The 16,065-nt window shown below is 43.0% G+C and overlaps 1 protein-coding gene across 3 annotated transcripts in view; it reads right to left on the minus strand.

The window, feature by feature from the left end:
* Nucleotides 1-16,065, minus strand: part of LOC110508721 (transmembrane protein 117) — a 90,054-nt gene that overhangs the window by 32,499 nt on the left and 41,490 nt on the right. The window contains exon 4 of one of the 3 annotated variants that reach the window (XM_090208020.1): nt 12,692-12,853. The exons of the other annotated variants lie outside the window; for them this stretch is intronic. Coding sequence (XP_090064146.1) covers nt 12,692-12,711 — 20 coding nt within the window. The 5' untranslated portion in view covers nt 12,712-12,853. The remainder of the gene's footprint in view (nt 1-12,691; nt 12,854-16,065) is intronic. 3 annotated transcript variants of the gene reach the window in all.

Consider the following 16,065-nt stretch of genomic DNA (forward strand, 5'->3'; position numbering starts at 1 on the left):
ACCAGTAGTGAGTATGTGGAGCAGACAGATCCTCTGCACGTTACCTGGTAGGAGAAGCCTGCCAGGTAAGATGCAATCCATGAGTGTGCAGAGCTTGAGATGCCCAGCCCTGAGCGGGTTGAGAGGAGAATCTAATGGCTCACAGACTCGAAGGCAGCGGATATATCTAGGAGGATGAGAATAGAGGAGTAGAGTGTCATCTGCGGCAGTGTAGAAATTGTCCGTGACACAGAAGAGCAGTCTCAGTTGAGTGACCTGTCTTGAAGCCTGACTGGTTAGGGTCAAGAAGATCATTGAGCGAGAGATAGCGAGAGAGCTGTTCAGAGACAGCACACTCAAGTGTATTGGAAAGAAAGTTATGTGTGTGTAGGACCAGTAGACTCAATAGGCTGAGTGAACAAGGAGCGGATGTCGTCAACCTTCTTTCAAAGAGGTTGACAAAGTCGTCCTCAGAAAGTGTCTTTAGCAGCGGATACAGAGGAAGAGAAGGTCGAGAGGAGGGAGTGATAGGTTCTCCGGAAGTTTCATTTTCCTCCATTTTCTCTCAGCTGCCCACAGCCCTGTTCTGTAAGCTCACAATGAGTCACTCAGGCACGGAGCAGGAGGGGAGGAAAGGGGACAGTACGAGTCATAGGATGGGGAAAGGGAGGAGAGTAGGGTCAAAGAAGCAGAATCAGGACACAGGATGGAGAAGGATTTAGCAGAAGAGAGAGATGATAGGATAGAAGAGGAAGGAGTAGTGGGAGAGAGATCAGGGACCTGTTGCAGTGAGATTAGTATGCGAAAAGCCTCTAGTAAAAATAAGGCCTGCCTTGTGAGTGGGTCAAAAGAGGGAGTGGGAGGAGAAAGAAAAAAGAGTTGGGAAAAAAAAAACAATTAGACGGCAGACATCGGGAGGTTGAAGTTGCCCAGTAGGAACAATGGAAATGAGCTTATCAAGGTGGCAAACTCATTGAGGGACTCTCTAAGGGCAACTGGGTGGCAATAGATGACAACAATGAGTGTATGTTACAGTGACTTTTGTGGGACGTAGGTCGGGGTGCCTTGTAAGGATCCGACAGCGAGTGGGTAATCTGCCTCTACTATCAGTCCTCCGACGGCGAGAGGGTAATCTGCCTCTACCATCAGTCCAATTAGACAACGTACAATCATTGGATAACAAAATAGACTAACTACCATCATGAATATTCTACCAAGGGGACATTAAAAACTATAATATCTTATGTTCCACCGAGTCGTGGCTGAACGACGACATGAATAACATACAGCTGGCAGGGTTTATGCTGCATTGGCAAGATAGAACAACCGCCTCCGGTAAGACAAGGGGTGGCAGTCTATGTATATTTGTAAACAACAGCTGGTGCACAAAATCTAAGTATCTCATGATAAGCTGTACACCACCCTATTTAACAAGAGTGTTTTCATCTACAGTTGAAGTCGGAAGTTTATATACACTTAGGTTGGAGTCAATAAAACTTGTTTTTCAACCACTCCACAAATTTCTTGTTAACAAACTATAGTTTTGGCAAGTCAGTTAGGACATCTACTTTGTGCACGACACAAGTCATTTTTCCAACAATTGTTTACAGACAGTTTATTTCACTTATATTCACTGTATCAGAATTCTAGTGGGTCAGAAGTTTACATACACTAAGTTGACAGTGCCTTTAAACAGCTTGGAAAATTCAAGAAAATGATGTCATGGCTTTAGAAGAAATCAGATAATTGACATCCTTTGAGTCAATTGGAGGTGTACCTGTGGATATATTTCAAGTCCTACCTTCAAACTCAGTGCCTCTTTGCTTGACATCATGGGAAATCAAAATAAATCAGCCAAGACCTCAGAAGAAAAATTGTAGACCTTCACAAGTCTGGTTCATCCTTGGGAGCAATTTCCAAATGCCTGAATAAACCATGTTCAGCTGTACAAACAATAGTACGCAAGTATAAACACCATGGGACCACGCAGCCGTCATACCACTCAGGAAAGAGACGCGTTCTCTCTCCTAGAGATGAACGTACTTTGGTGTGAAAAGTGCAAATCATTCCCAGGCCTACAAACCTGACTCCCGCTCTGTCAGGAGGAACGGGCCAATATTCACCCAACTTATTGTGGGATGCTTGTGGAAGGCTACCCGAAAGGTTTGACCCAAGTTAAACAATTTAAAGGCAATGCTACCAAATACTAATTGAGGGTATGTAAACTTCTGACCCACTGGGAATGTGATGAAAGAAATAAAAGCTGAAATAAATCACTCTACTATTATTCTGACATTTCACATTCTTAAAATAAAGTGGTGATCCTAACTGACCTAAAACAGGGATTTGTTATGAGGATTAAATGTCAGGAATTGTGAAAAACTGAGTTTAAATGGCTAAGGTGTATGTAAACTTCCGACTTCAACTGTATATTCTTCGTAGATGTCTATTTATCACCACAAACCGATGCTGGCACTTAGCCCGCACTCAATGAGCTGTATACGGCCATAAGCAAACAGGAAAACGCTCATCCAGAGGCGGCACTCCTAGTGGCCGGGGACTTGAATGCAGGGAAACTTAAATCTGTTTTACCTCATTTCTAACTCTAGACCACCTTTACTCCACACACAGAGATGTGTATAAAGCTCTCCCTCGCCCTCCATTTGGCAAATCTGACCATAATTCTATTCACCTGATTCCTGCTTACAAGCAAAAACTAAAGCAGGAAGCACCAGTAACTCGGTCAATAAATAGTGGTCAGATGCCTCAGATGCTAAGCTACAGGACTGTTTTGCTAGCCCCGACAGGAAATGTTCTGGGATTCTTCTGATGGCATTGAGGAGTACACCATATCAATCACTGGCTTCATCAATAAGTGCATCGATGACGTCGTCCACACAGTGACTGTACGTACATACTCCAACCAGAAGCCATGGATCACTGGCAACATATGCACTGAGCTAAAGGGTAGAGCTGCCGCTTTCAAGGAGCGGGACTCTAACCTGGATGCTTATAAGAAATTCCGCTATGCCCCCCGACAAACCACCAAACAGGCGAAGCGTCAATATAGGACTGAGATTGAATAGTACTACACCGGCTCCGACACTCGTCGGATGTGGCAGGGCGTTTCAAGGAGGCGCTGACAGAGAGGGCTGCCACGCTTCTAGTTCTTAGGAAATGTTGCAATATTTAGCTTTTTTATGTATTATTTCTTACATTGTTAGCCCAGAAAATGTAATGTGTTATTGCATAAAGCCAGGAAGAACTATTGGATATCAAAGCAGTGGTAACTCATCAGCACTACCAGTATTACGACCAGGAATATGACTTTCCCAAAGCGGTTCCTTTGTTCTCACAACCCAGGGCAATTTAACTGATTCCGATGGCCTACCCAAAACAGCGCCGGAGGAGAAGAGGAATTCGGAGCTGTCTTCTAGTCCGACATGGCTCTCTCGGGATATAAAGTCGGAGTCGGTCCAGCCATCTGGATTCTCAGTTCATCACGTCGACAGGAAAAAACATCTCTCCAGGAAGAAGGGCGGAGGTGTATGTTTCATGATTAACGACTCATGGTGTAATTGTGATTACATACAGGAGGTCAAGTCCTTTTGTTCACCCGACCTAGAATACCTCACAATCAAATGCCGACCATATTATCTCCCAAGAGAATGTTCTTTCATTATAGTCACGGCCGTGTACACCCCCCTAAAACCGATACCACGATGGCCCTCAAGGAACTTCACTGGACGTTATGCAAACTGGAATATCCAGAGGCTGCATTTACTGTAGCTGGGGATTTAAACTAATCAAATTTGAGGAAAAGGCTGCCTAAATTCTATCAGCATATCGACTGTAGCACTCGAGCTGCTAAAACACTAGACCACTGTTACTCCAACCTCCCGGGATGCATATAAGGCCCTCCCCCACCTTCCTTTCAGAAAATCTGACTCCATTTTGCTCCTACCTTACCTTACTATAGGCAGAAACTCAAAAAGGAAGTAGCCGTGCTAACACAGGCCTGACCATTCGGAATCCACGCTTCAAGATTGTTTTGATCACGCAGACTGTGATATGTTCCGGGTAGTCTCTTAGAATAACATTGACGAAAACACTGAAATTGTAACGGAGTTCATCAGGAAGTGTATAGGAGATGTTGTACCCACTGTGACTATTAAAACCTACCCTAACCAGAAACAATGGATATATGGCAGCATTCGCACAAAACTGAAAGCGCAAACCACCGCATTTAACCATGGCAAGGTGACTGGTAATATGGCAGAATACAAACAGAGTAGTCATTGAATATTTATATTTATTTATATTGTTAATTTATATATGACTTAGATTTGTGTGTACTGGGTATATGTTGTGAAATTGTTAGATATTACTTGTTAGATATTGCTGCTCTGTCGGAACAAGAAGCACATGCATTTCGCTACACCTGCAATAACCTCTGCTAAACATGTGTATGTGACCAATATATTTGGATATGATTTGATTTGCAAACTATTACAGACTATAAAGGGAAGCACAGCCACGAACTGCCCAGTGACACCAGCCTACCAGAAAAGCTAAATTACTTCTATGCTCGCTTCGAGGCAAGCAGCACTGAAGCATGCATGAAGGCATCAGCTGTTCCAGACGACTGTGTGATCACACTCTCGGTAGCCGATGTGAATAAGACCTTTAAAGAGGTCAACATTCACAAGGCCGCAGGGCCAGACAGATTACCAGGACGTGTACTCTGAGCATGCACTGAACAACTGGCAAGTGTCTTCACTGACACTTTCAACCTGTCCCTGACTGAGTCTGTAATACCTACATGTTTCAAGCAGATCACCATAGTCCCTGTGCCAAAGAACACTAAGGTAACTTGCCTAAATGATACCGCCCCGTAGCACTCACGTCTGTAGCCATAAAGTGCTTTGAAAAGCTGGTCATGGCTCACATCAACACCATGGCAACTGCTCGGGCTCCGACTGCAAGGCACTACAAAGGGTAGTGCGTTCAGCCCAGTACATCACTGGGGCCAAGCTTCCTGCCACCCAGGACCCCTATACCAGGCATTATCAGAGGAACGCACCAAAAATTGACAAAGACCCCAACCACCCTAGTCATAGACTGTTCTTCTACTGCTACCGCACGAGAAGCGGTACCGGAGCACCAAGTCTAAGTTCAAAAGGCTTCTAAACAACTGCTACCCTCAAGCTATAAGACTTCTGAACAGCTAATGAAATGGCTACCCCCCCCCCCCCCCTTTTGAATGCTGCTGCTACTCTCTGTTTATCTATGCATAGTCACTTTAACTCTACCTACATGCACATAATACCTCAATTACCTCGACTAACCTGTGCCCCCGCACATGTGCCCCCGCACATTGACTCTGTACTGGTACTCACTGTATATAGCCTCGCCACTGTTATTTTACTGCTGCTCTTTAATTTAAAAAAAAGTTTTTTTACCCATCTATTTTTTACTTAACACTTATTTTTCTTAAAACTGCATTGTAGGTTAAGGGCTTGTAAATAAGCATTTCACTGTAATAAGACCTGTTGTATTTGGTGCATGTGACAAATACAAATTGATTTGATTTGCTGAAGGCAGTACAGGCACTATTTTGGTAAAGCATGAAATGGGAGAGTGGTAGCGGGTAACATTTATCGTCTCAGCGGACAGGCTGCTCCGTTCAGCCATGCATCTCTGCGTTTCCCTTCCTCCTGCCAAACAGAAAGAGCTGGCATGATGGATGTCACTGTCACAGCTCTGGCCAGTTTGACAGATTATACAAGCATATTCCCCTCCCCTGTATAGAACAACAACACCTTACCGCTAGCTATTAGCCTGCCCAGTCTACTTCCACTGACAGACAGCATGTTTGCAATACGTAATTTAATTTTAATGTTTTACAACCAAAACAAACAAATGGTAAATCACAAGCCCTTGACCTTGCAGCTGGATGGATACTCAATACCCAATAAGGGATATCTCTAGTGCATGTGCTTATCGGGCCAGTGTAGTTTTGCCCTGTCCAGAAGCAACCCTAACCCTAGGCATGTGTGTAGATCTGGAACAACTTGATATGAGTAAGAAATAGGGTGAATGCAATTTGAAGTAAATCTCAGCTATGGTAAAAGTACACTAGATTTTCAGGACTATCATTATAACAGGTTAATATGCCCCACCGGCATTAGATAACTATACAGAAAGCCCTAACATATCTACAATTAGTAAATAAAACAAATGATAAAAGAACAGTCTGATTACCTGGAAGATCGGAACTTTGTGAACTAAGAGGTTGTGAGTTCAAATCCCAGGCGACAAAATGTTGAATAATAATTACGGTATAAATAACCATGCACATTGTAATCACATACAGTGCATCCGGAAAGTATTCTGACCCCTTGACTTTTCCCACATTTTATTAAGTACAGCCTTATACAGCCTTATTCTAAAATGTATTAAATTAATGCTTTTTCTCATCAATCTACACACAGGACCCCATAATGAACAGGTAATAACAGTTAATTGTTTTTTATTTTGCAAATGTATACAAAAAAACAGATACCTTATTTACATAAATATTCAGACCCTTTTCTATGATAATCTAAATTGAGCTCAGGTGCAACCTGTTTCCATTGATCATCCTTAAGTAGTTTTTACAACTTGATTGGAGTCAAGTGATTGGACATGATTTGCAAAGGCACACACCTTTCTATATAAGGTCCCACAGTTGACAGTGCATGTCAGAGCAAAAACAAAGCCATGAGGTCGAAGGAATTGTCCGTAAAGGTCAGAGACAGGATTGTGTCGAGGCACAGATCTGGTGAAGGGTACGAAAACATGTCTGGAGCACTGAAGGTCCCCAAGAACACAGTGGCCTTCATTATTCTTAAATAGAAAAGGTTTACAACTACCAAGACTCTTCCTATAGTTGGCCGCCAAACTGAGCAATCAGGGGAGAAGGGCCTTGGTTAGGGAGGTGATCAAGAACCCGATGGTCGCTCTGACAGAGCTCCAGAGTTCTCCCATCTGTGGAGATGGGAGAACCTTCCAGAAGGACAACCATCTCTGAAGCACTCCACCAATCAGGCCGTTATGGTAGAGTGGCCAGACGGAAGACACTCCTCAGTAAAAGGCACATGACGGCAAATTGCCAAAAAGGCACCTAAAGAGTCCCAGACCATGAGAAACAAGATTCTCTGGCCTGAATGCCAAGCGTCACATCTGGAGGAAACCTGGGACCATCCCTACGTTGAAGCATGGTGGTGGCAGAGTCATGCTGTGTGGATGTTTTTCAGCGGCAGGGACTGGGAGACTAGTCAGGATCCAGGGACTGATGAACGGAGCAAAATACAGAGAGATCCTTGATGAAAACCTGCTCCAAAGCGCTCAGGACCTCAGACTGGGGCAAAGGTTCACCTTCCAACAGGACCCGAAGCACACAGCCAAGACAATGCAGCAGTGGCTTCTCTGAAGGTCCTTGAGTGGCCCAGCCAGAGCCCAGACTTGAACCCGATCGAACATCTCTGGAGAAACCTTAAAATAGCTGTGCAGTGATGCTCCCCATCCAACCTGACAGAGCTTGAGAGGACCTGCAGAGAAGAATGGGAGAAACTCCCCAAATACAGCAGTGTCAAGCCTGTAGTGTCATAACCAAGAAGACTCAAGGCTGTAATCGCTGCCAAAGGTGCTTCAACAAAGTACTGAGTAAAGGGTCTGAATACTTATGTAAATGTGATATATATACAGTGAGGGAGAAAGTATTTGATCCCCCGCTGATTTTGTACATTTGTCCACTGACAAAGAAATGATCCGTCTATTATTTTAATGGTAGGTTTATTTGAACAGTGAGAGACAGAATAACAATGTCAGAAAAACGCATGTCAAAAATGTTATAAATTGATTTGCATTTTAATGAGGGAAATAAGTATTTGACCCCTCTGCAAAACATGACTTAGTACTTGGTGGCAAAACCCTTGTTGGACATTTCTTGTAGTTGGCCACCAGGTTTTCACACATCTCAGGAGGGATTTTGTCCCACTCCTCCTTGAAGATCTTCTCCAAGTCATTAAGGTTTCGAGGCTGACGTTTGGCAACTCGAACCTTCAGCTCCCTCCACAGATTTTCTATGGGATTAAGGTCTGGAGACTGGCTAGGCCACTCCAGGACCTTAATGTGCTTCTTCTTGAGCCACTCCTTTGTTGCCTTGGCCGAGTGTTTTGGGTCATTGTCATGCTGGAATACCCATCCATGACCCATTTTCAATGCCCTGGCTGAAGGAAGGAGGTTCTCACCCAAGATTTGACGGTACATTGCCCCGTCTATCGTCCCTTTGATGCGGTGAAGTTGTCCTGTCCCCTTAGCATAAAAACACCCCCAAAGCATAATGTTTCCACCTCCATGTTTGACAGTGGGGATGGTGTTCTTGGGGTCATAGGCAGCATTCCTCCTCCTCCAAACATAGCGAGTTGAGTTGATGCCAAAGAGCTCCATTTTGGTCTCATCTGACCACAACACTTTCACCCAGTTGTCCTCTGAATCATTCAGATGTTCATTGGCAAACTTCAGACGGGCATGTATACGTGCTTTCTTGAGCAGGGGGACCTTGTGGGTGCTGCAGGATTTCAGTCCTTCATGGCGTAGTGTGTTACCAATTGTTTTCTTGGTGACTATGGTCCCAGCTGCCTTGAGATCATTGACAAGATCCTCCCGTGTAGTTCTGGGCTGATTCCTCACCGTTCTCATAATCATTGTAACTCCACAAGGTGAGATCTTGCATTGAGCCCCAGGCCGAGGGAGATTGACAGTTCTTTTGTGTTTCTTCCATTTGCGAATAATCGCCCCAACTGTTGTCACCTTCTCACCAAGCTGCTTGGTGATGATCTTGTAGCCCATTCCAGCCTTGTGTAGGTCTACAATATTGTCCCTGACATCCTTGGAGAGCTCGTTGGTCCTGGCCATGGTGGAGAGTTTGGAATCTGATTGATTGATTGCTTCTGTGGACAGGTGTCTTTTATACAGGTAACAAACTGAGATTAGGAGCACTCCCTTTAAGAGTGTGCTCCTAATCTCAGCTCGTTACTTGTATAAAAGACACCCGAGAGCCAGAAATCTTTCTGATTGAGAGGGGGTCAATTATTTCCCCCATTAAAATGCAAATCAATTTATACAATTTTTGACATGCGTTTTTCTGGATTTTTTGTTGTTATTCTGTCTCTCACTGTTCAAATAAACCTACCATTAAAATTATAGACGCATCATTGTTGCTTTGCCATTATGGGGTATTGTGTGTAGATTGATGAGGGGGGAAAACCTATTTAATACATTTTAGAATAAGGCTGTAATGTAACAAAATGTGGAAAAAGTCAAAGGGTCTGAATACTTTCCGAATGCACTGTATGTTAAAGTGTGTCAAATACAGTGCCTTCAGAAAGTATTCACACCCCTTGACTTAATCCACTTTTTGTTGTGTTACATCCTGAATTTTTAATGGATTAAATTTAGATTTTTTTGTCACTGGCCTACACACAATACCCCATAATGTCAAGTGGAATTATGTTATTTTCATTTTTTTATAAAAATGAAATGCTGAAATGTCTTGAGTCAATACGTATTCAACCCCTTTGTTATGGCAAACCTAAATACGTTCAGGAGTAAAAGTGTGCTTAACAAGTCACATAATAAGTGGCATGGACTCATTCCATATTCAATAATAGTGGTTAACATGATTTTTGAATAACTACCCCAGCTTTGTACCCTAAACATACAATTATCTGTAAGAATGTCAAGCACAGATTCAACTACAAAGACCAGGGAGGTTTTTCTTTACCTCGCAAAGAAGGGCACTATAGAGTACCACAGTATGAGTCACAATACCCATAAAACCTAGCGGTGAAACAGGGAAAAGGTTCCAATAGTTTTTTCCACCATTCATTTTTCCCATAGGGAATTTTAGAAGCAATTAAAATAAGAGCTGTGTTTCGTGTAGGCTTACCCAGGCATGACGTCTTGTAAATCTCTCTAGGACAGGGTGACTTTTATCAATATATTCACATATATTTATCCCCCCAAAATGAAATGCTAATTTGCTGCTAATGTGACTATCATAAAGAACTACACATTCCATGATGATCAAGACGAGACTGACAAATTGAGGCAAAGGTAAGAATCTCTGTATTAACTATCCAATATTAGCCAAATGTAGTAATGAATAAATAGGCAACATTTCTTTAAAAAAGGACAATTCTGTAAACTGTCTTGTGCTAGTTTTAACTGTTAGCATATGTGTCAGCTAGAGATGACATGTAAGGGCTTGCAGGGATTTGTAGTTTTGCATGATGTCTTCTTTGATGCTAATTAGCATTTTCGAATCAGATTAAATAGAGCCGAATATATTGATAAAAGTCACCTTGTCTGAGAGAGATTTACATGATCAAACCGGCCCGCCAGGTTAAGTCCACTCGAAACAGACCTTATTTAAAGTGTTTCTAAAATCCCCTAAGGTGGGAAATTAACGGTAGAAAAATGATTGGAACCACTTCACTATTTGATGGCTAGGTTTTATGCGTATTATGACACCTCCACTGTGAGGCAATGTAGGTAGATGGGTAAAAAAAAAAGTTATTAATTAACCTTTGGATGGTGTGTCAATATACCCAGTCACTACAAAGGTACAGACATCCTTCCTAACAGTTGCCGGAGAGGATGGAAACCGCTCAGGGTTTTCACCATGAGGCCAATAGTGAACGTAACAGTTCAAGTTTAATGGCTGTGATAGGAGAAAACTGAGGATGGATCAACAACATTGTAGTTACTCCACAAAACGAACCTACACTTAACAAAATATAAATGCAACATGCAACAATTTAAATGCAACATGCAACAAAGATTTTACTGAGTTACAGTTCATATAAGGAACTCAAGTCAATTCAAATAAATTCATTATGCACTAATCTATGGATTTCACATGACTAGGAATACAGATTAGCATCTGTTGGTCACAGATACCTTAAAAAAGTAGGGGCATGAATCAGAAAACCAGTCAGTATCTGGTGTGACCACTATTTGCCTCATGCAGCGTTGATCAGTCTGTTGATTGTGGTATGTGGAATGTTGTCCCACTCCTCTTCAATGGCTGTGCGAAGTTGCTGGAAGTTGTGGGAACTGGAACACGCTGTCATCCACGTCGATCCAGGGCGTTCCAAACAGGATCAATGGGTGACAGGTCTGGTCAGTATGCAGGCCATGGAAGAAAAGGGGACATTTTTAGCTTCCAGGAATTGTGAGAAAGCCATCTTCTCCCGGGAGACCTGTCACACTTCGTCAGGTTCAGGGTGCTGACGTATCTTGCCTTCCCCAAGCGGTTGATCAGTTCGTCCACCCTAGGCATGGGGTTGGCGTCGAATTTACTGACCTCGTTCCCAGAAGTCGTTGCAGAAGCGGACGGTTCTGTCCGGTTTCGGTAACAGCACGACGGGGCTAGACCACTCAGTGTGGGAGTCCTCCAGTACCCCCATCGTTAACATTATCGCCACTTCCCGCTGGACCGCCGTCCTCCGGGATTCTGGTATCCGGTATGGCCGTTTACACACTTTTGTGTAGATGTGATGTTCCACGAGATCCGTGCTCCCTGGCACCTCGGAGAACAAGGCCGTATTCCGCTGGACCAACTCTCAGAGCGCTTGTCGTTAGTTCGGGCTGAGGTCTTACCCCATGGAGACTTCGACAGAGGGCGGATTCTGCTGTGCCCGGGTCCACATTGCGCACAGCGCCTCTAGTGTGTGCCACTTCTTCAGAAGGTTCACATGGTAAAGCTGGAGGGGTTTTCTCCACCCTGGTTGGCAGACCTTATAATGGACATTGCCTATCCCGCTCAACGATATCATAGGGCCCATGCCACGTAGCCAGCAATTTGCTCTCCGTTGGCTAGGTCCAGCAGTCCATGGGGCCGATGGACATACAGGAGCTCAAATGAGGAGAACCCAGTGGACGCTTGGGGTACCTCGCGCACCAATAACATCAGGTAGGGCAGCAGCTGGTCCCAGTTTCTTCCCGTCTCTCTCGATGACATTCTTCAGCATCTGTTTTAGGGTCTTATTGAAGTGTTCGACTAGCCCATCCGTTTGTGGATGGTACACACTGGTCCTCATTTGGTTGATTCGTAAAAGATTGCAGACCACTTTCATTACACTAGACATGGTCCTACAGAATTTCCCGCGGAATACCCACCCGGCTGAATAAATGGAAGAGCTCTCACGCGATAACGTTCGCTGCCGCCGTGCGTAATGGGATCGCCTCCGGATATCGGGTAGCGTAATCTACGATTACCAAGATGTATTTGGTGTCCCCTCGCGGTCTTCACATACGGACCCACCAGATCCATCTCCACCCGCTCAAACGGCACCCCTATAATGGGCAAGGGAACCAAAGGGTTTCTATAATATGTCTGTGATCTTGCAATCCAGGCAGGTAAGGCAGTAGTCCTCAATGGCACACTTGACTCCGGGACAATGGAACCGATTCCCGATCCGCTCCCTGGTTTTCTACATCCCCAGGTGTGCCCCGAGCAGGTGGGTGTGGGGGCGAGCTGCAAGACAGTCCTAAGATACTGGGTGGGTATGAGTAACAAGTATTTTGACTCCCCATTGTGCTTTACTACCTGATACAACAAATTATGCTTGATGGCAAAGTGGGGGTAGCGCCACTCACTTACCCCGGGTAATAGTGCACCATCCACCGCAATCACCTGGCCCCTCATGTTCTGGAGGTTGGGGTCTTCTAACTGGGCCATCCCAAACTGGCCCGTGAGGATTCCCATGTTGAGCGGTCCATCTGGTGCCTCCACCTCCATAGTGGGAGGTGGAGACTTTTTGTCCTGAATACAAAGTGTTATGTTTGGCGCAAATCCAATACAGCACATTACTGAGTACCACTCTCCATATTTTCAAGTATACTGGTGGCTGCATCATGTAATGCATATGCTTGTAATTGATAAGGACTGGGGAGTTTTTTCAGCATAAAAAATAACCAGAATGCCGCCACACACAGGCAAAATCGTAGAGGAAAACCTGGTTCAGTCTGCTTTCCACCAGACACTGGGAGATTAATTCACCTTTCATCAGGACAATAACCTAAAACACAAGGCCAAGTCTAAACTGGAGTTGCTTACTAAGGAGACAGTGAATGTTCCTGAGTGGCTGTTATAGTTTTGACTTAAATCTATTGTAAGACCTGAAAATGGTTGTCTAGCAATGATCAACAACCAACTTGACAGAGATTGAAGAATTTTGAAAATAATAATGGGCAAAATGTTGCACAATCCAGGTGTAGAAAGCTCTTAACCAGAAGAGACTTAACCAGAAAGACTCACAGCTGTAATCCCTGCCAAAGGTGATTCTACAAAGTATTGACTCAAGGGCGTGACTACTTACAGTTGAAGTCAGAAGTTTACATACACATTAGCCAAATACATTTAAAACTCAGTATTTCACAATTCCTGACATTTAATCAGAGTAAAAATTCCCTGTCTTAGGTCAGTTAGGATCACCACTTTATTTTAAGAATGTGAAATGTCAGAAATAAAGTAAAGTAGAGAGAATTATTTATTTAATATTTTATTCATTTCATCACATTCCCAGTGGGTCAGAGGTTTACATACACTCAATTAGTATTTGGTAGCATTGCCTTTAAATTGTTTAACTTGGGTCAAACATTTTGTGTAGCCTTCCACAAACATCCCAGAATAAGTTGGGTGAATATTGGCCCATTCCTCCTGACAGAGCTGGTGTAACTGAGTCAGGTTTGTAGGCCTTGCTCGCACACGCTTTTTCAGTTCTGCCCACAAATTTTCAATGGGATTGAGGCCAGTGATTTGTGATGGTCACTCCAATGCCTTGACTTTGTTGTCCTTAAGCCATTTTGCCACAACTTTAGAAGTATGCTTGGGGTCATTGTCCATTTGGAAGACCCATTTACGACCAAGCTTTAAATTCATGACTGGTGTCTTAAGAAGTTGCTTCAATATATCCACATAATTTTCCTACCTCATGAATCTCTCTATTTTGTGAAGTGCACCAGTCCCTCCTGAACAAAGCACCTCTACAACATGATGCGGCCACACCCATGCTTCACGTTTGGGATGGTGTTCTTAGGCTTGCAAACATCCCCCTTTTTCCTCCAAACATAACGATGGTCATTATGGCCAAACAGTTCTATTTATGTTTAATCAGACCAGAGGACATTTTTCCAAAAAGTACAATCTTTGTTTCCATGTGCATTCGCAAACTGTAGTATGACTTTTTATGGCGGTTTTGGAGCAGTGGCTTCATCCTTGATGAGCGGCCTTTCAGGTTATGTCAATATAGGACTCGTTTTACTGTGGATATAGATACTTTTGTACCTGTTTCCTCCAGCATCTTCACAAGGTCCTTTGCTGTTGTTCTGGGATTGATTTGCACTTTCGCACCAAAGTACGTTCATTTGTAGGAGACAGAATGCATCTCCTTTCTGAGCGGTATGACAGCTGCATGGTCCCATGGTGTTTATACTTGTGCATTGTTGTTTGTACAGATGCGGTACCTTCAGGCGTTTGGAAATTGCTCCCAAGGATGAACCAAACTCGCGGGGGTCTACAATTTTCTTTTCTGAGGTCTTGGCTGATTTTCCCATGATGTCAAGCAACGTGGCACTGAATTTGAAGGTAGGCCTTGAAATACATCCACAGGTACACCTCCAATTGACTCAAATGATGTCAATTAGCCTATCAGAAGCTTCTAAAGCCACGACATCTCTGGAAAATCTGACATTTTCCAAGCTGTTTAAAGGCACAGTCAACTTAGTGTATATAAACTTCTGACCCACTGGAATTGTGATACAGTGAATTATAAGTGAATTAATCTGTCTGTAAACCATTGTTGGAAAAATTACTTGTGTAATAGATGTCCTAACCGACTTGCTAAAACTATAGTTTGTTAACAAGAAATTTGTGGAGTAGTTGAAAAACAAGTTTTAATGACTCCAACCGAAGTGTATGTAAACTTCCGACTTCAACTGTATGTAAATGAGGTATTTTCGTCTCATTTTCACAAAATTTGTAAAACACAAAACCATTTTTTACAACTTTGTCATTATGGGTACTGTGTGTAGATGGGTGAGGAAAAACATACATTTAATCTATTTAAATTTTCAGGCTGTAACACAACAAAATGTGGAATAAGTCAAGGGGTATGAATATGTTCTGAAGGCACTAAGTTGAAAACACTATGTTAAAAGCACTGTGTGCTTGACTTATTCCACATTTCATTGTTACAGCCTGAATTCAAAATTGATTATTATATTTAATTATTTATTTAATATTTTAACAAACCTAACCTTGCCAACAGACAAATATCTATGACTGGATCAGAGGTCCACCAATCAGAGCCTTGGATTGGCTCAGCAACAGTAACAAGAGATGTAATGACAGTAACAAGAGGTGTAATGTGTAATGACATTTTTTTTACACAAATGTTCTTGCACAGATCCCATGAAACATTTCTATAACATTAATATCTTATATTCTGAGAACATAGCAACCATGTTCTGCGTATGTTTGATGTGAAGGTGATGGAATATTCTCCTAACACGTGATATATGTCTAGAATTTTTATATCTTATATTCTGAGAACATGGCAACCACGTTCTGTGTATGTTTAGTGGGACATTGATGAAATATTCTCCTAACCCACAAAAAACTGGACACATGAATGTTCTTGCAATGTTCTCGTTTAATCTAGAACATCTAGAACATTAATATCTTGTGACATTAAGGGAATGGTCTCTTGGAAACATTGCTTGCACATCACGGGAACATTCCTTTAAAAACATAAATTAATGACCTAATGGGACTCTTAAGGGTACGTTCTCTAAAGCTGTGGGAACGTTTGTTGTTAACTGGGAGCTTCTCTCTGACTGAAACATCAAATGCTAAAATGGATTCCTGTCACTGGCTTGATGTGTGTGACTGACACGGCTCTGCAGCTGGTTACCCATTGAGTGTAGGTAAACCAATAGAACAGCAGGTAAAGGGGAAGCTATCGTGACTCTTGA

Source organism: Oncorhynchus mykiss, chromosome 1 (genome assembly GCF_057628025.1).
Source record: "Oncorhynchus mykiss isolate SJ-2025 chromosome 1, ASM5762802v1, whole genome shotgun sequence".
Classification (NCBI taxonomy): Eukaryota; Metazoa; Chordata; class Actinopteri; order Salmoniformes; family Salmonidae; genus Oncorhynchus; species Oncorhynchus mykiss.